Source organism: Cebus imitator, unplaced genomic scaffold (assembly GCF_001604975.1).
Source record: "Cebus imitator isolate Cc_AM_T3 unplaced genomic scaffold, Cebus_imitator-1.0 Scaffold223, whole genome shotgun sequence".
Classification (NCBI taxonomy): Eukaryota; Metazoa; Chordata; class Mammalia; order Primates; family Cebidae; genus Cebus; species Cebus imitator.
In genome coordinates, this window is record NW_016107538.1 from 2,258,500 (window position 1) to 2,283,100 (window position 24,601).

At 45.5% G+C, this 24,601-nt stretch overlaps 1 protein-coding gene across 1 annotated transcript in view; it reads left to right on the top strand.

Annotated features, from left to right (window-relative positions):
• The first annotated feature begins 5,617 nt into the window (after positions 1–5,617).
• The window catches only part of TRIM16 (tripartite motif containing 16), a 22,004-nt gene continuing 3,020 nt past the window's right edge, over positions 5,618–24,601 (top strand). Inside the window, exons 1-5 of the mRNA XM_017496845.2 lie at positions 5,618–6,658; positions 13,895–13,990; positions 19,122–19,355; positions 22,387–22,552; positions 23,384–23,479. Of these exons, the coding sequence (XP_017352334.1) occupies positions 6,116–6,658; positions 13,895–13,990; positions 19,122–19,355; positions 22,387–22,552; positions 23,384–23,479 (1,135 nt within the window). The 5' untranslated portion in view covers positions 5,618–6,115. The remainder of the gene's footprint in view (positions 6,659–13,894; positions 13,991–19,121; positions 19,356–22,386; positions 22,553–23,383; positions 23,480–24,601) is intronic.

The following is a 24,601-nucleotide window of genomic DNA, read 5'->3' on the forward strand; positions in this document are numbered from 1 at the left end:
TGGTGGGAGTGTAAATTAGTTCAACCATTGTGGAAGACAGTGTGGCGATTCCTCAAAGACCTAGAAATAGAAATTCCATTTGACCCAGCAATCCCATTACTGGGTATATAGCCAAAGAATTACAAATCGTTCTACTATAAGGACACGTGCTCACGAATGTTCATTGCAGCACTGTTTACAATAGCAAAGTCTGCCCTTTCTGAAGGTGAGTACAGCTGCCTGGAATGTGTGATATCCGAGCAAAAAAGCAAGATTAGAGGTGCCCATTTTGACTGGGAGCTAGACAGCTGCCCAAGTTCCAGAAAACCAGCAGTGCTGAAACAACAGCTGGCCCAGGGCCTCGGGGGAGCCAGCCCGGGAAACCATCTCCTTTCCCAGGGCAAGAGAACATTTGTTACAGATTTTAAAAGATTTACTTCATTTATTATGTGTCGGTTGTTTTGACATTTGAGACATAACCCATAAAAGTAACTAGAGTTAGATTTGTGTGATTACTTGGGTTTTATTCCAATGTTAGAGTTACTGTATTACAGAGGTTGACATGGAGGTTCAACAAAGCATAGTTCAAATGTGCTATGTGCCACATAAAATGTCACGCCCTTGTGTCTGGAATTTACTGAGGGTCATTTGAGATGTGGTCAGATTCTTGAGCTCTCCATTTCCAGGGCATTGCAGACTCCCCCAAGTAGGTTTCTAGGTGGTGTAGCTGCTAATTCTGGCCCCTTAAGCTTGGGTGGTCTGAGACATGGTGATCAAAGCAGTGCCTGTGCACCACACCACACCTCACTGGAAGACAAGAGAGAACCCTAGAACAGCCCGGACTAGACCTTCGGAGACTTAGGGAGGAAACGACTGTGGTGCACCTCCTTGGCTGGCAGATGTCTGTCACTAAAGGCGCAGTTGAAGCTGACTTCAGTGTTTTCTTCATCCAGTAGTGGGGTCCTTCAGGCTGTGTGCCAGCTACTGTGCTGGCAGTGTGGTCTTCTGCAGCAACAGGTGTGTCCTCCTGTCTTTGTGAAGAGAAGGCATGTGCAGTGCCCTGGGTCAGCCCCTTCTTCCTGGGGAGAAGCCGTCATTCCAGCAATCCTGTTCTGAGACTAGGAGCAGTGGCCCTTTGTGTCTGTAATCCTGTTCTCCTCCCCTTTATTTTGTTCCTTTGTTAGTGGTGATTAACTACCAAAGTGATCCAAGAGGCCATCTTTTAATGTTAGGAGAAAGGCAGGGCTGGAGACCAGTTTGCTGATAGTGATCCCAAGCCAGAAGTTTCACTGGGCCCGCAGCTCCAGGTAAGCCAGGAATATTCTGAGCTAGTTTCCAGAGGAGTGATGTGACTTTCAGCTCAACGGTTCTCAGATTTTGAGATTTTGCCAGAAAAATTGCAAAGTGAATTTGGAGGACTGACTAAGCTGTCACTCTTTCAGACATTCCCAAAATACACTCATTATTATTATTTTATAAAAGATAAGACCTGTAATTCCAGAAAAGAGGGAAGGACACAATCTCAATAAAGTACAATCCTGTAATTCAATCAAATTCAGGGTTTATTATTTTTATTTTTCTCAGTTTGATGGACTGATTTTTCTTGAAGTCTGGTGGATAAATATTACCTTACGTTTGTGAATCATAGCTCTGTGTGACTCAGCAGAGACACAAATGAAGAAAAAATTCAGTGAGAATTTTGAAGAGACAAATGGAAGGGTGTTTTTGTTTAGCAAAAAAGCGTGGATAGCTTCTTCAGCCAGTGCTACAGAGTGCTTGGGTTAAGAAAGCTCTTTTTACCTGAGTTAACCTAGATTCCTGAGAGTAATGGTCTTAAACCCCGAAACCAGGAGGGGACCTGTTGGCAGGCATTGCTTATGTCCTTTCAGAGGTCTTGACTTTCAGACCTTGTCCGTTGGTTGGATTATTTGTCACAGACTCAACGGGATGAAAGATGAATAATTACCTTCCTACTACCAATTGCCTACCACATATCTTGGTAACATCTGAGTCATCAAAATTCTAGGTGGGGATTCCTCCCTCAATTCTGGAAAGGAATCCCGAACCACACCTTGGCTTCACATTCCTGGCTACAGGTTTGATTTAGGAAAAAGGAATATCTAGGTGAAATTACATTTGTTGTGTGAAGACAAGAAAGACCCTTCGTCTTATGCAAGAGATACTTCATTTTAGCCCCTGAATGCTTGGCGTTAGGAGGAAGCCAGTCATGTCCATTTAACACCTGATGAACCTGAGGCATTTTCTCCATGGGGCATTAAGCAAGCTATAGGCATAGTCAGAGAGTCAGGATTCTCAATTTGTAAGTTTGGAGGTTGGGATCTCTGTTGAATGCAAACTCCAGGTATGAAGAAGGAAATTCAGATGCATGCTACGACATGAATGAACCTCAAGGACATTACGCCAAGTGAAATAAGCCAGTCACAGAAAGACAACACTGTATGATCTCACTCCTGTGAAGTGCCTAGAGTAGTCAAATTTATAGAAGCAGAAAGAATGGTAACTTCCAGAGGCTGGAGGGAGACGGGGAATGAGGAGTTATTGGTTAATGGCTACAGTTTGAGTATTGCAAGATGAAAAGAGTTGTGGAGATAGATGGTGGTGATGATTGCATAACACCGTGAATGTACATAAAGTCACTGAACTGTACACTTAAAAACGGTTATATTGAGCCAGGCATAGTGGTGTGCACCTGTAATCCCAGATACTTGGGAGGCTGAGACGAGAGGATCACTTGAGCCCAGGAGTTCAAGGCTGCCATGAGCTATGATCACACCACTGTGCTCTAGCCTGAGCAACACAGGGAGACCCTGTCTCAAAAACAAACAACCAGCCTGAGCGACATAACAAGATCCTGTCTTTTAATTAAAAAAAAAGTTAAGATGGTAAATTGTATGTCCTTTATATTTTATGTTATATTTATCTGTATTTTATCACAATTAAAAATAAAAAGAAATCCAGGTGTGGGTGGTAACCATAGGGCAATAAGGATTCAGAGGCTGGATGTGGTGGCTCACACTTGTAATCCCGGCATGTTGGGAGGTTGTGGAGGGAGGATTGCATGAGCCCAGGAGTTTGAGACCCGCCTGGGCAACATAGTGAGAGTCCATCTCTACAAAAAATTTGATAATTAGCCGAGTGTGGTGGAGCACTTGTAGTCCCAGCTGCCTGGGAGGCTGAGGGCTGAGGTGGGAGGATTGCTTGCGCCTGGGAGTTTGAGGCTGCTGTGAGCCATGACTGCACCACTACATTACAGCCTGGGAGACAGAGTTTTGAGACCCCATTTCAAAAATCAAAAACAAAACCAATCAAACAAAAACCAAAAAGCATTCAGAGGTAGACAGTTCTGAGAGTAACAGAGTTGGGGTAGAGGGGGAGGCTGTGAGCCAGAAGCTGAAATCTTCTGTCACTAAGGGGAATGACCGGGAGGCTGTAGAAGACGGCCAGGAAGAGAGGAGGGGTGGTATTTTGGGGCACATAAGGGGAGCAGGTTTTGCAAGGGGCTAGGGAGGAGTGATGGTCTGGATGTTGTGATGGGGGCTGAGGGGGACTCCCATCCCACCTAGGAGATGAGAGAAGGAGCAGCACCGGTTGAGAGGCGGTGGGAAAAATTGTCTTTAGGGGACATTCAAGTTTTGGTTAAGACAAGGGGCAAAGCAGAATCCAAGGAGAGACAGAATATCAAGATGCCCCAGGGCCCAGTGGAACAAAGTAGAGTGGCAGCTGTAGAGCCTTTGAAGCAACAGGGAATTTGAGTTCAAAAGAATCGTGTGACTTTCTAGCCTCAATGTTTGGGTGCCAAGGGTTTGAGCATGGACATTTGAGGCTTGATGAGATGTGCCACAGTCCCTGGAGGCAGGATCAGAGCTTGGGCCTAGTGGTGTTCTGCTTCAAGGGTTGGCAGTAGAGGGGACTTAGAAGTTGTGGTGAATTCTGTGGTCCCAGAGGGCTGGAGACGAGCCTCCAGAGGGGCCACCACTCCCAATCCCGTGCCCCTGCCAGATACCACAACCTGAACATGATACCATCTCCCAGTAAGCTCAGAAATGCACTTAGACCCTGCTGCAACATAATTCCTCCACAGGCCAAACTAGAAGTCGATTTACTGGCCCTGACTTAGGCCAGCATACTCATTTCATGGACAAGGAAACTCATGTTAAGAGAAGACAAATGATTGGGCCAGGCCAGGCCAGGGCCCACATTCACTTTCCTGTTTTCCACACCACTGTGGAGTGTCTGCCAGCTCAGGGCTTCAGTGGGGGCGTTGATGAAGGGCTGAGCACGCCCATGAACTGCTCTGAAAGGGTTAGCCCAGAGAAGGGGCAGGCGTGAAATAGTGCATGAGAGGAGAAAAGGTGGGAATGAGATCGGCAGGGAAGAAGTGAGCCACATGGAAACCCAAGCAGGCTCTGTGCCTTCTGATTTCTACTGAAGCTGCAGAAAGCGCCAGACAGGGCAACCACCTTTTCTTCCCCCTTCTCAGATCAGAGGCCCTGTGGCATGCGGGTAGACCAGGTCAGCCTCCAGTACCAGGTCACCCTGAAAAAGGGATTAAAAGGAAAGCACACCTGTCCGTTAATACTGGAGAAAGCACTGAGAATGGTCTGGACTGGGAGAAGCCAGTCCTCCTGGCTGGAGACATGAAAACCATGAAATTAAATTCCAGAGCTCTCATAGAAGCCTGTGTGGCTTTGTGTGGTCTGACAAGCTACATTTGTTTCTTTCAATTTTTAAAAAGGACCCAAAATAGAAGGACTTCAATGACGGGACAGCCATTCATCCTTCCCCATCCGTAGAACTGGACCTAAGGCAGCTAGGAATAGGATGCATGTTTCTGACCCTAGCCAGGATCAGAAAGAAGGAAACCTCTCCTGAGGTTCTTCAGTGGAAGAGGGCAGTCAGGACAAGGACACTGAGGAAGTGTTACATTGCTAAAAAGGGCTACTTATGCATATACTATGCAGGTTGAAAATAAACAGGACTGCGTCTGGGATGAATATGTAAAGTATTCTTTATCTCCCAACTCTGAGTAGTCACTGGGTTTCTTGGATTTCTGAAAAGTCCTGGTCAGTGACAAGAAACATCCCTGTATTTATCTAGTTTCATCCAAATCCTGTAGCACTCACCCCAGGGTTCAGAGACATAGGGAGTGTAATTTCTTGGAAACATCCTAATGTCTGATCGCTGGGGCTAGCTGGATCTGACCTCTCCCTCTACACCCAGTCATTCTCTGTTCCATTCACCTTCCAAATCCGTTTGAGTTCAGTTCAAATGTATCTGATTCAATAATCTTGGAAAAGCTGTAGAAAGCTCTAGGATACAGAATTTGGGGTCCAGGTACCCTGGAATAATTCTGGATTCCTTTGTATCCATCTGCAAATGGGGGCACAAATGCAAATGTGTAGCCTCATCTAGGGGTCATGCCTAGCAGCTCCTTCTAAGGACCTAGAGGCTTCCAATCTTGTCCCCTGACCATGTGTGATGGGCTGAATTGTGTCTCCTTCTCCAAATGTGTATGTTGGAATCCTTACCCTTAGTACCTCAGTTAGCACGAGTGTACTCCAGCAGCCTGGGGGACAGAGTGAGGCTCTAGAGCAGGCATCCTATTCTAGCTGCCTTATGTCCAGTTCTATGAGATGGGAGTAGATTAATGGCTGTCCTGTTGTTGGAGTCCTTACATTTTACATCTCTTTAAAAAACGAAAACAGATTTGTAGCTTGTCAGATCACATAAAGGCACACAGGCTTATAACAGAGCTCAGAAATCTCCAGTCCTTTCCAGAGCAGGCACAGAGACACGTGGTCTTCAGCAGAGCCTGTGGGGTACAGATGATTCATATAAGAATAGAAGTTTCAGGGCTGGACCTGAGGAGACAGCCTGAGCCTGAGCCGGCCACCCTGAGCCTGAGTAATCTAGCTGCCTTGTCATCATCGCATCTGGCTGCCATCCAACCCCAGGACACAGTAATGAGAGACTGAGCTTCCTCTGGGAGGAAGGAAACAGTTAAAATCTTGCAGCAGCTGCAGTCATCTAGGCGTGGTCCTCCTGTCTGACTTGGGCTGTGCAGATCCTGGGCCAAGGGACAGAAGAAAGACAGCCTAGAAGCAGAGCCTCCCAGATGGCTGAGTTGGATCTGATGGCTCCAGGGCCACTGCCCAGGGCCACTGCTCATCCCCCAGCCCCTCTCAGCCCAGACTCTGGGTCACCTAGCTCAGATTCTGGGTCAGCCAGCCCAGCGGAAGAAGAGGACGTGGGCTTCTCGGAGAAGCTTGACAGGGAGCCAGAGGAACAAGACAGTGACTCTGCAGAACAGGACATTGGCTCTGCAGAACAGGGGGATCCTGCTGGTGAGGGGAAGGAAGAGGTCCTGTGTGACTTCTGCCTCGATGACACCAGAAGAGTGAAGGCCGCGAAGTCCTGTCTAACCTGCATGGTAAATTACTGTGATGAGCACTTGCAGCCGCATCAGGTGAACATCAAACTGCAAAGCCACCTGCTGACTGAGCCAGTGAAGGACCACAACTGGAGATACTGCCTTGCCCACCACAGCCCACTGTCTGCCTTCTGCTGCCCTGATCAGCAGTGCATCTGCCAGGACTGTTGCCAGGAGCACAGTGGCCATACCATACTCTCCCTGGATGCAGCCCGTAGGGACAAGGAGGTGAGTGCTTGGGGTCCCTTCTTCCATTTGGGAGAGGGTGCTGGGGGATGGTGTGCCCCACTGGCTGCAGCTACTGGGTCCACTGACGCCACTGCAATTCTCTGAGTGTAACTGAAAAGGACTTTAGCCTCAGCGTCTGCCTGCTGGGTCAGCGTAAATATACACTGCACTTGATTTTGGAAACTGTGTGGAGTAGGTTGCTCTGTCCCCATCTCTGTCCCACTGTCTCTGTGCGATCTCTGTCTGTGTCTGTCTCTTCTCCTGCTTGCTAGTTTCCTTCTGTGTCTTATACAGCTTTTGGTGATGTGTTTGGGTGGAAGGTGCAGAAGTTGTGGGGCTTACGGTGGTGATATATCCCTCTGGCTAGATTCACGTGGCACATCGTCAATTAATGAAATAAAACCTTGGCAGAAATTCAAGAGAAAAGAACAACTCTTTCTCCTAGTTTCTCCTTTTCTCTTTACCCCAAACAGGAGACCAGTAGAATGAGCCCCTCTGGAGATAACAGGAAATTTAAGAGCTTGAAGGGTGCTAAGGTAGCAGAGAATTTGAAACTTAGGTCCAGGTATAATGTCACAGGAGGCTTAGGGAAAATAAAAGTTCCTCACCAGGTAGAGGTATCAGGAGAGACCAAGGAACATCATGCTCATAGCCTGTTGTTTTATTTTCATCAGATAAGGAAACTGTTTCTAGAACAACTCGTTTTTCTTTGCCCTAAAGCTAGATCCTGGAGAAGTTCCTTGAAATGGATTTGGCACTTTTATGCTTTTTTTCTTCTACACTGACTTTCAGGGAACACTTTTAGTTTTCAGTAGGGAAGTGTAGTTGACTTTCGTCCCACATTTCTTACATTCATAATCAAGGAAGTTCCCCGTTTACACTTTGTGCAGACGGCAGACCTATGGCCATTTCTTGGCAAATGTTCCCTGGCATCAAAGGAAAGGGGTTTCTGGGAAAGGAGGTCTACTTGCCAGGGCCCCTTCTCTCTGTCAATCCCTAGACATAGATTTTAACTGGTGCTAGTGGGATTGTTCTGGAAACCTCTGTATTCCAGATGCCAATGAGTCACCATTTCTGGCCCGGGAATCCACTTGCCAAACTGTTTCCAGGGTAGGGAATGTCTCATCAGGAGGACAGGTAGTGAAATAGATCAAAAGAAAAAGCTCCTTAAAGTTGAGGAAAATAGCCTTCATTGAGTGTTGCCATGTGCTAAATGGTTTTTGTGGATTTTCTCACCCAGTCTTCAAATAACTGTGAAGTCATCTCATATCCTCATTATCTCCACCACACTTGTCCAAGCTCAGAGTCAACTAAGTCACAGAGTGAGGAATGGAAGCCTCTGGAAAGCTGTCCTCTTTTTTTTGCACCAAATTGCACAATATTATCCTCTTTTTTTTGCACCAAAACCTGCCACACATATACAAGAACTGTACTATTTGTAACTGGAAAAGTGATGCATGAAGATGTTAAAAAATAATTTCCACCAGCTGGGTGCAGTGGCTCATGCCTGTAATCCCAGCCCTTTGGGAGGCTGGGGTGGACAGATCACGAGGTAAGGAGATTGAGACCATCCTGGCTAACATGGTGAAACCTGGTCTCTACTAAAAATACAAAAAATTAGCTGGACATGGTGGCACACACCTGTAGTCCCATCTACTCGGGAGGCCGAGGCAGGAGAATCTCTTGAACCTGGGAGGCAGTGGTTGCAGTGAGCCCAGATCGCACCCCTGCACTCCAGCCTGAGTGACAGAGTGAGATGCTGTCTCAATAATAATAGTAATAATAATCATCATCTAGTAATCATCATCATCATCATCTGCACCAAACAGTGTAATTGATTTTACTAGGAAAGGAGTGTCCTCAGCCCATCCCGGATCACCACATCTCCCTTTTCTCCTCAAAGGCTAATATGGTCTATACTTTCTTGTTTCCTTGCAGAAATGTTCTATGCCTGTACCAATAGAGATACAATATAAATTTTAAATATAGGGCACCTAATGTACTACAGAGACGTGGGGTAATTGCAATTTCAAGCAGAAGGAGTTGTGTAGAGCACATGCCAAACTCTGAATTCAGACATCCTAGGAGAGAAGTGTGTAAGGTAAATGAGGACAACTGGGGAATGGGCTCAAGGGCAGTTTGGGGCTGAAAAGCAACATGGCTTTAGGTATACACTGAAAAAGCCCCACTTTCCCAGGCCCCTCTGCTTTCTGGTCTGCTTAAAAGAGCTCTTGTCCTTCCTGTCCTGTGTCCTTGTTTTCAGCTTGGAGAGCAAGTTTACTCTGTAAGTGTAACCCTCTCGGTGGCTCCCCCAAATCTTAGAAGCCAAAAGGTTTCTTGCAAGGAGCTCAGGAGATCAGCTTAGAAGACACAGTACCTTGACAAGCCTGCAGCCTCCACCAGGATGATTTTGAAAGTCATCAGACATAACTAAGGCTCCTAAAGCCTAGTACTCCCTGCTGGAGTTTCTTGCTGAAGGTCACTTTAGGGCGTGTGAAGGGCAAATGACACAGGCAGCCACGAGGACACAAAGTGGCAAGATCCTGCTTAGGGTCCACAGAACGACTCATTTCTCAATAACCAAGCGAGCCCTTTCTGAAGCTCCTACGGTTTCTAGCCATGTTGGTGGGCAGACACTGCGTGCTTTGAGAGGCAGTGTTCTTTGATTATCTTTTCTCTCCTGCTGAGCTTTCAGAGCCTAGCTGTTTTTCATAGTGATCCCAGCACTTCCTTTTGCATCTCCAGGACCCTTTGGTTTTAAGAGCAGCTGGTCTTGCCTGCTGGCTGTGAAGTCTTCTCACCTTCTCTGAATCTCAGGTTTGCTATGTGGAAATGAGACGTGTGTGTGTGTGTGTGTGTGTGTGTGTGTGTGTGTGTGTGTGAAATTTGAACTCCTTCTATGACCTCCTTTCCTGTTTGTTCTGATCCATGGAGAAGGTATGGTTCATTCCTGTTTCTCAGGCGTATCAAATGTTACTGCGTGCTTCCTATGGGCTAAGTGCTGGGCTACACTCTCTAGCCTCCAGCAGCTTGGACTCTAATTAGGAAGCACATACCCTAACTCCATGGAGTGCCAAAAGGCTGGTATAGTGCAACTACTGCACCTTTGGAGCCAACCCTGGGAGTGAGGGAGTGAGGCCAGGGCAGGTTCCTAGAGACAACAAGACCTAACTGAGCCTTATCCTAGATCTTTGGAGAGCATTAATGGCAGGCCACGACACTGAACCTCAGCATCGGTCACAGAAAGTTCAGGACTGGATGCTGACTGCAGACAAAGTCTCCACGGTGAGCAAGAGCCAAGTCTCTAGAGCCAAAAGTATCCAAGCTCATCTGGAGAGCAGTTAACCGGCATCACTCACAGCCTGTTTGCTGGTAGCCCGAAAGTGGACAATATGTGTATGTAGCCACTTGGGAAAAGAAATTCTTGGTCTGGGCGCAGTGGCTCACGCCTGTAATTCCAGCACTTTGGGAGGCTGAGGTGGGTGGATCACCTGAGGTCAGGAGTTCAAGACCAACATGGTGAAACCCCGTCTCTACTAAAAACATTTAAAAATTAGCCAGGCGTCGTGGTAGACACCTATAATCCCAGCTACTCGGGAGGCTGAGGCAGGAGAATCACTTGAACCCAGGTGGCAGAGGTTTCAGTGAGCCGAGATCACGCCATTTCACTCCAGCCTGAGTGACAGAGCAAGACTGTCTCAAAATAATAATAATAATAATAATTTCTTTCAGCCATTTTGAGGAATGCCCTGGACTCAGTATTACATACCTTGTTTTTTCTTATTCTCCCAGGCTGTAAGTATTTTGAGAGAGTGGAGCGTGTGTCTTAAGTGACTGAGCTGGCATGTACTGTGGTGAATTTTGACCAGCTGGATGAGGAATGCGGTCAGCGTCCAGGTGACTCTAGCTCTGCCTTCTCTAGAAGGGCTAACCTTGTGTGCTTGGAATACGAAGGAACTGGCACAGTCTGGGAATTTTTTTCTCTCTTCCCAATCCCTCTGTTTGTTTTTTCATCTCTAACATGACCTGGCCGCCACTCTCTGCGTGCCACCTTTCCCCTGTAGCAGAAGGAACCATTCTGTTAGCATATTTATGTAGTCTTGCACCATATGAGAAGCTAAATGACTTGAAAAAGTCTATATGTCCAGCAAGTGGTGGGCCCCAAAATATTTCGGACCCCTAATAGTGTGCCTTTGACACATTTGTCATTATCTTGCTGAAGCGGGCAGGACTCTCTGTGTCCTTCCCTCTGGGGCTCCCTGTGCTCATGGGCACCACCGTCCCACTTTGGTGCAGGGTCCACCCTGACCTGAAATATGTGTGTGGCTGACTTCTTGGGAAACCCTGAAGCCAGAGGCTGAGGCACCCCATCATTTTCTAGGAACAGGAATAACTGGAAAAACAAGTCTTTCAAAGTGACTCCACCTTTTGAGGTAATTGGGAGTGCTTTTTCTTGGGGTGACTCACTCAGGAAGTCCCCACTAGGTACTCAAGAGTCCTTTTCTCTCCTTTTATGGCAGTCTGCAAATAGCAGAGAGAAGCCCCTGACTTTGGATGCTCCCTGGGTGCCTCCCTTTGGCCCTGCTGCTGCGGACTGCTTTAACACATTCTTCTGTCCCTGCTGTTTAGATGCCGCCTTGTAGGAGCCTGTTGCTAGGGTGTGCTCTGTTGTGTCTTCCACTGCCTTTAAACAAGCAGCTCATGTTCCTTTTCTCTCTCCTAGAATGGGTCACTGTGTAAGCCTTTTTCATAGGTCAAGATTCCAGGATTGCCCCCAAATAGGCCAGACTCACCCCCACTTCCCACTCCCAGGTATCAGGTCTCAGGTATCAAGGGTGAGAGGTCACTGGAGCTCCCTCAGCTCCACTCTCAGTGACCTGGAGCCTGAGCAAACATTACCTGCCTTCTGCAGAGTGTCCTGGAGAGGCAAGTCCTCTGTCTGCAGCAGCTTCTCTCCCAGGGGACCTGGAATTCCCTCAGTCTTCAGTGGAGAATGGAGAGACAATTTATGCCCTCTGAGTTCTAGTAGGGTGTAATGTCTCACAGCTTGACATGCAGACAGAAGCTATTAAAAGCAGTGAAAGTTATTTATTCTTTTTTTTTTTTTCTTTTTCTATATTGACTTGTGGAAGAAGGAAAGTGACAGGGTCTTTGAAGTTTGCAAAGCCTTACGTGAGCCTTGGCACACCTCTTGGCGGAAGGTGTTTAGTGGATCCCAGGAGGCAAGATTGAAGGTGGGGCCAAAGCAGGCAAACCCGAGGTTCTTGGTCAGGCACTTGCCTGGGCTGGGTGGGCTGGCTCTGGCTTCGAATACAGAACATGAATGGAAAGCAGCCACGGTAGCAGGAGTAATGATGACGATGATGACGTTGCTGGCAATCACTGACATTCATGGAGCTCATTAATAATGTCCCTGGTACTATACAAAGTTCGTACTGACATACATTATCTGATTAGTCCGTTCTTTCCTAATCCCGTAAAGCAGACAGTTTATTGATCCCCATCTCAAAAGTGACGAAATGGAAGTTTAGAGATATTAAGTTGTGAAATAAGAAACTTAGGTTTGGTCTCTGCCCCCATTTCCTGGCACCCGACAGCTTTTAGAACCCTCAGACTCTCTGAAGTGATGTGTCTTTTTGAATGCCAATGAGATGACTGGGTGCCTGAGGGGGCTCCTGAGAGTCTGAGGATGGGGGCTAGTTGCCATGGGAGCCAACCCTATGATTAAGGTGTTTGACTTCCAGCCCCATCTCCCCAACCTCCGGCGGCGGGGGGAAGTGAGGCTGAAGGTTGAAAGGATCACCAGTGGCCAATGATGTAATCAATCATGTCCACACGATGAAGCCTCCATATAAACCCAAAAGGCTGGGCTTCCAGGAGCTTCTGGATTGCTGAAGGGGTGGAAGTTCCTGGAGCGTGCCAACCCCACACCTAGAGAGGGCATGGAGCTGCCACCTCCCTCCCACATCCTTTGCCGTGTGCATCTCTTCCATCTCCGATCAGGGAGTGTTAGAATTGCGTTATGTTTTAGGGCACCCTGATGATGTTGGAGAATGGCTTCATGTGGGAAAAAACCCCACATGTTTCGGTTAGGAAAGTGTTCTGTGTTGTGTGAATACAGGACAAAGAAAGTTTGTTTTTCAAATACATAAGTAAATTTGCCCAAAGTCTCAACTGCTAAGTAAAAAAAATGTAGACTTCCCACCTGGCCATCTGGCTTCAAGCCTACACTCTCTGTTAGGCTCTTGTGGGGTCAGCCTAGGCTCAACTCCATTGATGAACTTGGAAGCATGGCTTGATTTTATCACCTGTATATTTGAAATAATAATCATTTTTACCTATGTTGACAAAAGGAGGAAAACTCTGTAAAATATTTGAAGATATTTATTCTGAGCCAAATATGAGTGACCAGTGGTCTGTGACACAGTTCTCGGGAGATCATGAGAATGTGTGCCCAAGGTGGTTGGGGCACAGCCTACTATACATTTTAGGGAGATGTGAGACATCAATCAAATACATGTAAGATATATATTGGTTCGGTCCAGAAAGGTGGGACAACTGGAAGCCAGGGCTTCCAGGTCATAGGTAGATATACAAAGATTTTCTGAAAGGCAGTTGGCTGAAATAGTCAAGCTATTGTCTAAAGACTTAGAAATGTCTGAGTTAAGATAAGAAGTGGTGGAAACGAAGGTTTTATCATGTGGGTAAAGCTTCCAGGTAGGAGGTTTTGGAGAGAACAGATTGTAAATGTTTCTTATCAGACTTAAAGAGTGCGCTCTATCAGTAATTCCAAAAGGGAGGAGGGTGTAATGAGGCATGTCTGACCCCCGCTTCCCATCATGGCCTGAACTAGTTTTTCAGGTTAACTTTGGAATGCCCTTTGCTGCAAGGAGGGGTCCATTCGGATGGTTGGTGGGCTTAGAATTTCACTTTTGGTTTACAGCTAATATAGGTATGGCAAGGATGGTGTGAGGTAATTTATAAAATGCTTGAAATGGTGAGCAGCACAGAGTATGTGCTAACTGCGTTTTCACTGACTCATGCTGACTGCAGCCCCAGGAGGGCATGGGCTCACTGCCCACGCTTTGTGCCTCCTGGCTGACTTTTGAGATCAGTTGCAGAGGTTAGACTTCTTTCCAGGGAAGAAGGGTGGGGATGTCAGGGGTGGGGAGTGCCTGTGTCCTTCTGTGTGCATTGGGCTCCTTCCTCCTTAATTCTCTACTTTCTGCTTTTTAGGTTGAACTCCAGCGCACTCAGTTAGACTTGGAGCGGAAACTCAAGTTGAATGAAAATGCCATCTCCAGGCTCCAGGCCAACCAAAAGTCCGTTCTGGTAAGGTCAGCCTGAGTCAACCAGGCCCGTCTGGGGGTGTGGGACATGGTACTGCATGCCTAGCCTCCATGCCTATAGGTTCCTTGGGGTTTCTCTGCAAATGATAATTGTAGATACAGTTGACTGCACCATGGGGTAGCCTCACCTTGATGTCAGGATTTGTTATGAAATTAGCTTAAGTGTTAAACCTGGCAAGTGATTTGCTTTTTAAGAATATAAATTAGGACCAAGACTAATCCTTTAACAACAACATTCTTATTTCTACATTTGTATATGCTGTCTTGACAGGGTGTATGTGTGTGGGGGGCTGGGTATTTAGTCAGAGGTCCAGAAATCATACACAATCTTGGCTTCTTCCATTATATGAGGGTTTCTGCATGTGAGTCTCACCAGTCCTATATGACCTGGCAGCTGGAAAAAAGGAGTTAAAAAAGGAAACTCAGGATTAGTGATGGTATTTCAAAAGGCCATGGTGTGCCAGGCTGAGTAGGCAGGAAGTGATCTCCAGGTAGACTCTGAGCAGTTCTACAAATGCCTCTCATCAGTGGCAAACCAATACCCGCCACTCAGAAGAGATTGCAAAACAGGCTGGGCACAGTGGCTCACACCTGTAATCCCAACACTTTGAGAGGCCAAGGTGGGCGGATCACTGGAGGTCAGGAGTTCGAGACCAGTCTGGCCAACACAGTAAAACCCTGATTTTACTAAAAAATACAAAAATTAGCCAGGCATGGTGGCGCTTACCTGTAGTCCAGCTACTTACGAGGCTGAGGCAGGAGAACTGCTTGAATCCAGGAGGTGGAGACTGCACTGAACTGAGTTTGCAACACGGCACTCCAGCCCAGTTAACAAAGTCAGACTCGTGTAAAAAAAAAAAAAAAGAATGTTAAACACTTACCCTGTGGAAGTGAATCAGCATTGTCATTTTTATATCCTGAGAATGAATTATTCCATCCATCATCCATCCATCCATTCAGCTACCCTTAAAGCATGTATTCATTTCAATTTAATTTTCACCTCCTGGATGTTTACAACTAACTAGCTACTGAAGGATGAAACCTCTTTCTTACCCACAATATTTTATTAAAGGAAGAAAGAGAATTATCCCTTTAAAGCCTTATAAACCTTCAGAGATAATTGATTTCCAAGCTCAAGATAATTTGGAGAACCTCTAGGAGGATCTTGTATTTTCCCAGCTCTTTAATTTTCAGACACGTTGATCCCTCCTCGGTTCTCATAATTACATGATGACCAGGGGCAGTAGTTATTACAATAGCTAGCTACCATGCACAAGGGACATGAAGACATGGAGAGATGACAAGACTTGTCTAGAGCCCTCTAGAGTGTTGGGATGGGAGAACCTGGGCTTGTTGCTCCCTTGACCTAAGAATGACTCAGAATATTGACAGGCATGTACACCCCCATCAAATCTTTAAACCAGTACCTGCTGGCTCCTTGGATGTGTTTGAGGCCTCTCCTCTCTAGTATTTCTGCTTGTCATCATTTGGGCAGTAAATACCCCCTCCACATTACATTTACATGCAGGAAAGAAGTATTTCTCAATGGGAAGGTTTAGGAATGAGAGGCCAGGCCATAGCAGAAGTCAATCCACCAATATCATCTGACGCCTCCTTTCCACCATCCTTCTTCAGATGGCCTCAGTGGGGCCGAGGGTGAGGATTTAGATCCTGAATTTGTCTTTAGTCTCATGCCTCTTAGCCTCATGGTATCATGCTTCTAGGAGGAATCTATGGGTCATCACTGGAGACAGGATTCTGCTCCTTTCCCACAACACCCTCATGCTGGTTCCCATGCTGTGTCCTGCTCCTGCTTTCTGGAGGTGATCGGGAGTGGGCAGAGCAGGCAGGGAGCATCCAGAGCAGGCAGGGAGGACCCTCAGGCCTCTGTGACTCCTGGAACCTGGACATCTGGAGCCTGAGTGGGCATGAAGGGTGAGTAAGCCAGGGACCTAGGACATGTTAGCTAACATAGAGCCTGGATCAAACACCACCACCACCATTTGCCCCAAATGGTTATAAACAAAACTCTCCTGTCTTCTGAGGTAGATTTCTCAATCTTCACTTCTTTGCCATATGGAAATGTAATTTAACTTTTAGATTTAAATCCAGTCATGATTAATATCTTAGAATTTACAGTATTTACAATGTCAAGGAGGCAACACTTGTAAACATTTTGTTCAGAAATTGCTGGGGAGGCTTGGCCTCTTTCCCTCTTGGTCACCTGCTCAGCAGTAGCCTGTGTATTTATGGGCATAGGATGTGCCCGTAACTGGTGCCCACAGTGAACAAGCTAAAACCTGTCTGTCTGGTCTTGGGAGGACTTCTTAAATGTCCTTGGGCTGAACTTAAATGTCCTTCCCTGCAACCCCCACAGGACCACAGCCCATGGGCTGAAGCTCAGCCGAAATCCTCATATGCCTCCCTAGCTCATCCTAGTGAATGTGCCAGGGTCCAGAGGGAGAGGTCGGGCTTGCCAGCTAAGTGCTATACTGCAGCCGCATGGATCCCTAACCCTAGGCCCTACTTCGAGGCAATGTAGAATGGTGGTCAAGCGGATGGACTCCAGAGACAGTCTAGAGTGTGATGTTGGGAAAATCAGTCCATTTATCACTGTCTCAGTTTCCTTATTTAAGAAATGGAGACCCTAATAGTACCTTTTAGGGTTGCTAGGAGACAGCACCTGGCACATAGTAAGAACTTACTACATGTTGGTGGTTTTTATGATTATTGTTATATAATTAGAAGAGTGACCAGACTGGCAGCAGAGGGTCTTCATTCCCAGGTGAGTGGGAAGAGGGAGAGAAGTGAAGTGTCAGAGGGCTGTAGAGCCTGTACCTGGCAGAGCCCCAGGGAGCAGGTTTGCCACTTGGGGACCCTGGGTGGGGCCCAGGTAGCTTTCCTGGTTCTCAGGTCTTCACTCTTCAGACAGTGGTCTGAGCCCCCCATCCACAGCCCAGAGCCTATTCTCTGCCTGCTTCCTTCTCTGCTATTGTGCCCACCTGATCTAACCTGAGATCTCTCTGAGCAGCTGATTGAGGTGCTGCTTTTCCTCCACCGAAGGGTGAGGGCCAGCCCTGAACACCAGGGCTCCAGAGGGAGCCACAACACCAGGTAGCCTCAGGTTTCCCAAATTGCCTCTCCTGTTGCCCTGGCGTCTCAACACCACCAGCTGTCCTAAAGCTCTTCTGGGTGTAGGCTGGAAGAATTTGGAGAAAGTCTACCATCCCCCTCTTCCTTAATCCTATTACCACAGCTTATTTGCTCCCAGCTCTGTCCAGCTGCCTAACCTCAAGGAAGCCAACCGGTGGTGGAAAAGTTGGCATAAAAATGAGAATATAGGCCAGGCACAGTGGGTTACACCTGTAATCCCAGCACTTGGGGAGGCCAAGGCAGGCAGATTGCTTGAGGCCAGGAGTTTGAGCCCGTCCTGGGCAACATAGTGAGATCCTGTCTCTACAAAAAATATAAAAATTAGCTGGGCATGATGACATACACCTGTGGTCTCAGCTACTTGGGAGGCTGAGGTGGGAAGATCACTTGAGTCTGGGAGGTGAAAGCTACAGTGAACCGAGATTGTGCCCAAAAAAAAAAAAAAAAAAAAAAAAAAAAAAAAAAAAAAAAAAAAAAAAAAAAAAAAAACAAAAAAAAAAAAAAAAAGAAAGAAAGAAAAAAAAGAGAGAGAGAGAAAGAATGTAGGGAGAGTCTCTCTGTCTTTACACCATCCCCTCCTGTAGAGATACCCCTTGCTTTCTTTCTGCTGCTTATTCTTCCATTTGCCACCAGATTGAAGACTGATCAGAGGTGAGCCATTCTCATGGACTGAATTCCTGAGCCCTGGCCTAAGCGGGCCTGAGTCAGGCAGAAGACCTCCTATCTGGTGTCATTTTTCCTTCCCATCTCCCTCCAAACCTGTAGGCTCCCACCTGGCCTGGGCCCACAGTCCCATCCTTTCTGAGTCCTCTCCCTACTGTGCGCCCCTTTTTGATCTGAGTCTCATTCTCCCGCCCTCTCTCCCTCTCTCCTTTCTTGCCAGGGGTGAGAGGTGCCCCTGAAGCCTCTGCCCAAGGATGTCTGCTCTTCTGACTCATTTTGGAGCCCTGATGTTCAGAGCTGGCCCTTAACCTTGGGAGGAGAAAGAGAAAACAGCACCTGGAGGGGTGCTCAGAAAGTCTCAGATGAGATAGGTCTGGGTGGGGACAATGAGGTAGACTCAGGCAGGCAGAGAATGGGCTTTGGGCTGTGAGATGGGGTAGCGAAGGGAGTCTGAGCACGGGAAATATTATGCAAGACTTCTATTTAAAATATAGGTAATTAGTGTAGATGTTATGACAATATCAGTTTGAGCTGTCTGCACCAATTCCTAAGAATACCAGAGAAATGGAAACCTTCAGAACTTGGAAGGATGTTGTAAACATGATATTGATTGAAGGCATTCATAGAGGATGCTGACCATGCGGAAGTGTCCACATGCATGTGCTCCATCATTCGAACCCTTAGTGTTTCTCACATGGGTTTTCTTTTGTATTTTATTTGAATGTCACATTCTGTTCTGCACATAATATGCTTGTCCTGCAGTTGCTTGGTGCTGTGGACATCTACACACACTCTAAACATTTTACGAGAATTCTGCATGTGGTAGAGACAGTATCGTCTTAGACATGCATTTGCCTCTGATGGACTCAGTGGTCAGTTTGACTAGGCATAATGAAATGCTAAGAAAGCTAATTCATGCTACTGATTGTATAAAAAAAGCCAAATTCTTTACCTCTTGAAATATAACTATCAAGTAGACTGAACACATGCATTGCTCTGGTAGGAAAATCAATTTCGGAAACTTGATTAACAGTCAGAGTGTCAGGGCTGTGAGGGAGCTCAGAAGTCATAGAGGGGTTCACTTTCTCATCAATTGGATGAGGAGACCAAGTTAGTAAGTAAATCCTTTTTCCAGAAACCTGGAATTCACATGAGAATAAAGGATTCCTTTTATAATAGAAAACTACTCCCTAATATTTGGGTTTCTCAAGCTGACATTTCTTTATGTTGAGCTTCTGTAAAGTTGGACACCTTACTAACAGGTGCTTGGCTGCCTTCAATCCCTGTCCCCCAACCAGGTGTCGGTGTCAGAGGTCAAAGCAGTGACTGAGATGCAGTTTGGGGAACTCCTTGCTGCTGTGAGGAAGGCCCAGGCCAATGTGATGCTCTTTTTGGAGGAGAAGGAGCACGCTGCTCTGAGCCAGGCCAATGGCATCAAGACCCACCTGGAGTACAGGAGTGCCGAGATGGAGAAAAGCAAGCAAGAGCTGGAGAGGATCGCAGCCATCAGCAACACTGTCCAGTTCCTGGAGGTATGGGGGGTGAGGGGGCAGAGGCATCCCACAGCTGCACCTCAGAGTGCCCTTGCTGTGCCAGGCCCATGGCCGTCTATGAATGGAACTGTCTTTTGATAAATGGTGTGCATAGGAAGCTGTGGAACAGACAGAAGCAGATTCTTCATTCAGTAGAATATAGGAGGGGTAGGGAGGGAGGACTGGTCAGAGCAGGGAAGCTTGAAGCAGGTCCTGGAAGATCAGTGGGTTCAATATGCAGTATGTTCCAGGTAGAAGGAACAATGTACGCAAAGGCAGAGAGGTTTGAGGAAGCACAGCTGACTTGGGGAGGCAAGGTACTTTAACAAGGGTGGAGTCTGGAATGCTGGGTGCAGAGTGATGAGGCTGGCATGGCCAGGCAGGTGTCTGGCAGGGAAGGACTTCAGATGGGAGAATGATGAGAGTCAGTGAGTATATTTTATAAACCACTCCAGCAGTCTGCTGCATGGAGGTTTGCTTGGTAGGGATAACACTGGAGCCCTGCTGCTTTTCAGAGAGGGCTGTGGCTGGAGTACTAAGAAGGCTGGGAAGAGGAAATGCTTTTCATTACAATGTATCAATAGACAAACCGCTAGCCACTGGAGCCTGACCTGAAAAACATGTAACCTTTCAGGGAAGGAAGCTAGGTTGGGGGTAAACACCATCCTCCTACATCTGTCACTAAACAGCTCTGCTCTTAACCTCTCTGGGTCTCAAATTTCCCATTTATCTACAAGCCCACTGAAGTAAATAATTCAGAAGGTTCCATCCAAGCTCCAGTATTCTGAAATATGATTTTTTTTCTTGCTGGCATTAAAAAAAATTTCTCTGCTAGTTACAAAAAATAAATGTTTGTTGTTAAAAAACTTGGAAAATACAAAAAAAGAGGGAAAAAAATTATCCATAATCCCAATATACAAATGCAACATAGTTAACTTCTGAATGAGTAAAAGAGAAGCTGAGAAAGACAAAAACACCAACAGTGTCTCTCTTTTTGTGCTTTTCAATATCAAAACAGAAAATATGAATAAGCATTTGGCTTTCTGCCTCACAAGTTTCCATCCAGATCTCCTACCCAAAAAGTGTATAAATTGGCCGGGCGCAGTGGCTCACGCCTGTAATCCCAGCACTTTGGGAGGCTGAGGCGGGTGGATCATGAGGTCAGGAGTTCGAGACCATCCTGGCCAACATGGCAAAAACCTGTCTCTACAAAAAATACAAAAATTAGCAGAGCATGGTGGCATATGCCTGTAGTCCCAGCTACTCGGGAGGCTGAGACAGGAGAATTGCTTGAACCCAGGAGGCAGAGGTTGCAGTGAGCCAAGATCGTGCCACTGCACTCCAGCCTGGCGCCTGGCAACAGAGCAAGACTCTGTCTCAAAAAAAAAAAAAAGTATATAAATTATTTTTCTTTGTTTTCTTTTCTCCTTTTGTAACTTTATCTTTAACATAAAAGGTTTTAATACATATAAAATAAATTTTAGAGTAAGGTAACTTATTTATTTATTTTGGTGAAAGATAACATTTCCTCCCAAATTGTTGGTTAGGCATTCAAAACAACATTTATTGAATAACTCATCCTTTCTCCCACTGATTATAAATGCTACTTTTGTCATGTACAGAATATAGCATTAAAATATTGAATCACCCTTTCTCTATCAATTCTCTGATTTTTATTTCCATGGCCCTATCTAATCATTTTCATACAATGGTTTTAATTGCTATGGTTTTGCTATGTGTTCTGCTATACCTGCTCTGCTCTTTAATGCTTCAGTTGCAGCTGAAGTTTGATACTGTGTTACATCTGAAAGCATCCTTCCTGATAACACATTGTTTTGAAACTTAAGTGAAACTATAATTATTTGTCTGAAAACACTTTGTAAATGCTAAAGCAAGGTATAAGCATTACAGAAATTTATGTATTGGATGAAATTGACAAGGAAGAGGTAGCACTGCTGCCTGAGAGCTCCTCTATTTCCTACCATGGCTTGTGTTTAAAAATTGTCAAAAAAACAAGTACTGAGGGAATGAACAAAGCAAGAATGTTCTTTATTTTTTGTCTTTGGTCTCCAGTCTGCACTGTGTATTGGAGCTGTTCATGTCCATCTAATACATCTTAATTTTTAAAAACCCACTTTCTCACTTGATTTTTAAAAATCCCACTTATTTTGAGGGCCTAACAGCTAGTGAAGAAGGGAAATAATGGCAATAATAGTAAAAACAAAACTTTATAATTTATAGTTGCTATATAATAAATTTTGCTGTGTTGTATGCTGTTTAATATAAAACTGAACCCCCAGCTGTGCGTAAAATGAACTAACTCCCTGTAAAACTTACCTTATTTATTCTTCTCACATTCTCAGCAAAGTTCTCAGGCATCTCAGGACTCTTGTTTTTCTTGTTGACCAGGTGCAAGGTCACAGGGCAAGATAACATCCAAAAAATGTACAATGTGTTTCTCAAAATGCTACTTTTCAAATGTAAAGTACATCACAACATGTTGCAAATTAATTAACTCTTCTTTGTTCTGGCTTCTGGAAACCTGTTAGCTGCTACCTTATCTTTTTTTTTTTTTTTTTTTTTTGGGGGTTTTCTCATGTTACCAAGGCTGGAGTGCAATGGCACGATCTCGGCTCACTGCAACCTCCGCCTCCTGGGTTCAGGCAATTCTCCTGCCTCAGCCTCCCGAGTAGCTGGGATTACAGGCACTCCTCATCTTGAATGTCTAAAAAATACCCCGTTTTCCTTCTCCTTTGCTCAGCCTTGGGATGCTAATCTGCTGAGCCAGTGGCCGCCTCAATAAAATCCTCCTGTTTCACCCATTGGTCTCTCCAGTCTCCTGAATATTCTGCAACATTAGAAAAGTGCTTTATATTTTGTTAGACCCTGAGCTTGAAATTTTACATGTACTTTGTGAAGGACACAGTACTGTCAGCCCATTTTACAGATGCGAAAAGTGACTTAATGAAGAGAGAAATGTGATTTTAGAATACAGAAACCACAGCAAGTTCTGCTGTTTTCTTTTCTGCAGGAATACTGCAAGTTTAAGAATACTGAAGACATCACCTTCCCTAGTGTTTACATAGGGCTGAAGGATAAACTCTCGGGCATCCGCAAAGTCATCACGGACCCCACTGTACACTTAATCCAGTTGTTGGAGGACTATAAGGAAAAGCTCCAGGAGTTTGCCAAGGAAGGTGAGATGCTTTCTGGGCCATCAGCTATGGCGGGTATGTCTCTAGCAGTACATGATAGGAAGGTGAGAGATAGGGAAGGGAGGATGAAATCAGGGTGACTATCTCATTTTCTTTTCTTTTTTTTTTTTTTTTTTTATGGAGACAGAGTCTCAGACAGAGTCTCACTCTGTTGCCCAGGCAGGAGAGCAGTGTCACGATTTTGGCTCACTGCAACCTCCACCTCCCAGGTTCAAGAGATTCTTCTGCCTCAGCCTCCCTAGTAGCTGGGATTGCAGGCACCTGTCACCATGCCCGGCTGATTTTTGTATTTTTAGTAGAGACAGTAAAGATGGGGTTTCACCATGTTGGCCAGGCTGGTCTCAAACTCCTGACCTCAAATAATCTGTCCGCCTCAGCCTCCCAAAGTGCTGGGATTACAGGCATGATCCACCCGCTCAGCGTAATGTCTCATTTTCAAAGCCATCCTTCCGACTGACTGTGTTACTCATGGACTCTGTTCTTGATGGTTTTATTCTACAATTGAGACCCAGAGAAGGTCAGTTAGTCATGCTTATATTATGCCATTGGCTGGCATTTCTATGACTAGCTTCTCAGGTTGCTGTTGCCTGTACTTTTAAGTTAAATCCAAGACAATCTGGATCACTTTTTCAGTGGTTTCTGCCTTACCTATGAAAGGACTGTAGTCCATTGAGCATATTTCTGTGAGACGTTACTAGGCTTCAGCCCCTTCTTTCCCCAGGAAGCCCAGGGAAGGGTGGCTGGGAAGTCCTGATTCACAGATTCTCCTGACCACCTGCACAGGTGTGAATTCACAACTCTCTGATTTTCTAGAGGAGTATGACATCAGAACTCAAGCGTCTGCTGTTGTTCAGCGCAAATACTGGACTTCAAAACCTGAGCCCCGCACCAGGGAACAGTTCCTCCAATGTAAGTTGTGAACACATCCCCTTCTCCAGTTGTCGATATCAGTGCAGCACTTTGCAAAGTAAGAACTTCCATCTCTCATATGGGTTTCAGATTCTTGCAACTTCATGTCTATCCCTAAATGATATACTTCTTAAAATTTAATAACCATTTTTTTAACTTTTCATTTTGAAATAATATGAAACTTACACAAATATTACAGAAATAGGACAAAGAATTCCCATATATCTTTCACTCAGTTTTTCCTAATGTGAACACTTTATATAAGTACAATACATTGATCAAAACTAGGGAATTAACATCACTACAATGCTATCAACTAATCTACAGAATTTATTCAGCTTTCACCAACTGTTTCATCAATGCCCTTTTTTCTGGCCCGAAGTCCAAACCAAGATCACAGATGTTTCCAAGTCTCCTTAGTCCTCTTCCATCTGCATCAGTCTTTCAGTCTTTGTCTTTCATGACTATAGCACTTTGAAGATTCCTGGCTAGTTACCAAGTGGTTCATTTCTATGTATGGCGTGGCCAGAATTGCATAACTCATTAACCTGTTATGTGTTAACCTCTAAGTGGTATTGACTTGGTCCATTAGCATTTTTAAAATGCAACTGTACAGTTGACCCTTGAACAACCTGGGAGTTGGGATAACAATCCCTCATATAGTTGAAAATCCATGTGTAGCTTTTGATTCCTCAAGAACTTAATTAGTTATAGCTTTCTGTTAATTGACGTAAGCAGTCACTTAAAACATGTTTTGTATGTTTACATATATAAACATGTAGACATATATATATGTATGTATATTTTTTGAGATAGGGTCTCCATCTCCTCCCCAGGTTGGAGTGCAGTGGCTCCAGCATGGCTCCCATGCTCAAGCAATCCTCCTCCCTCAGTCTCCTGAGTAGCTGGGACCACAAGCACATGCCACCACCTCTGGCTAATTTAAAAAAAAATTTTTTTTTAACAATTGTAGAGATGGAGGCTTGCTGTGTTGCCCAGGCTGGTCTCAAACTGTTGGCCTCAAGTGATTCTCTATTCTCAGCTTCCCAAAGTGTTGACATGAGCCTCTGTATCCAGCAAGAACTTTTTTTTTTTTTTTTTTTTTTTTTTTTGAGATGGAGT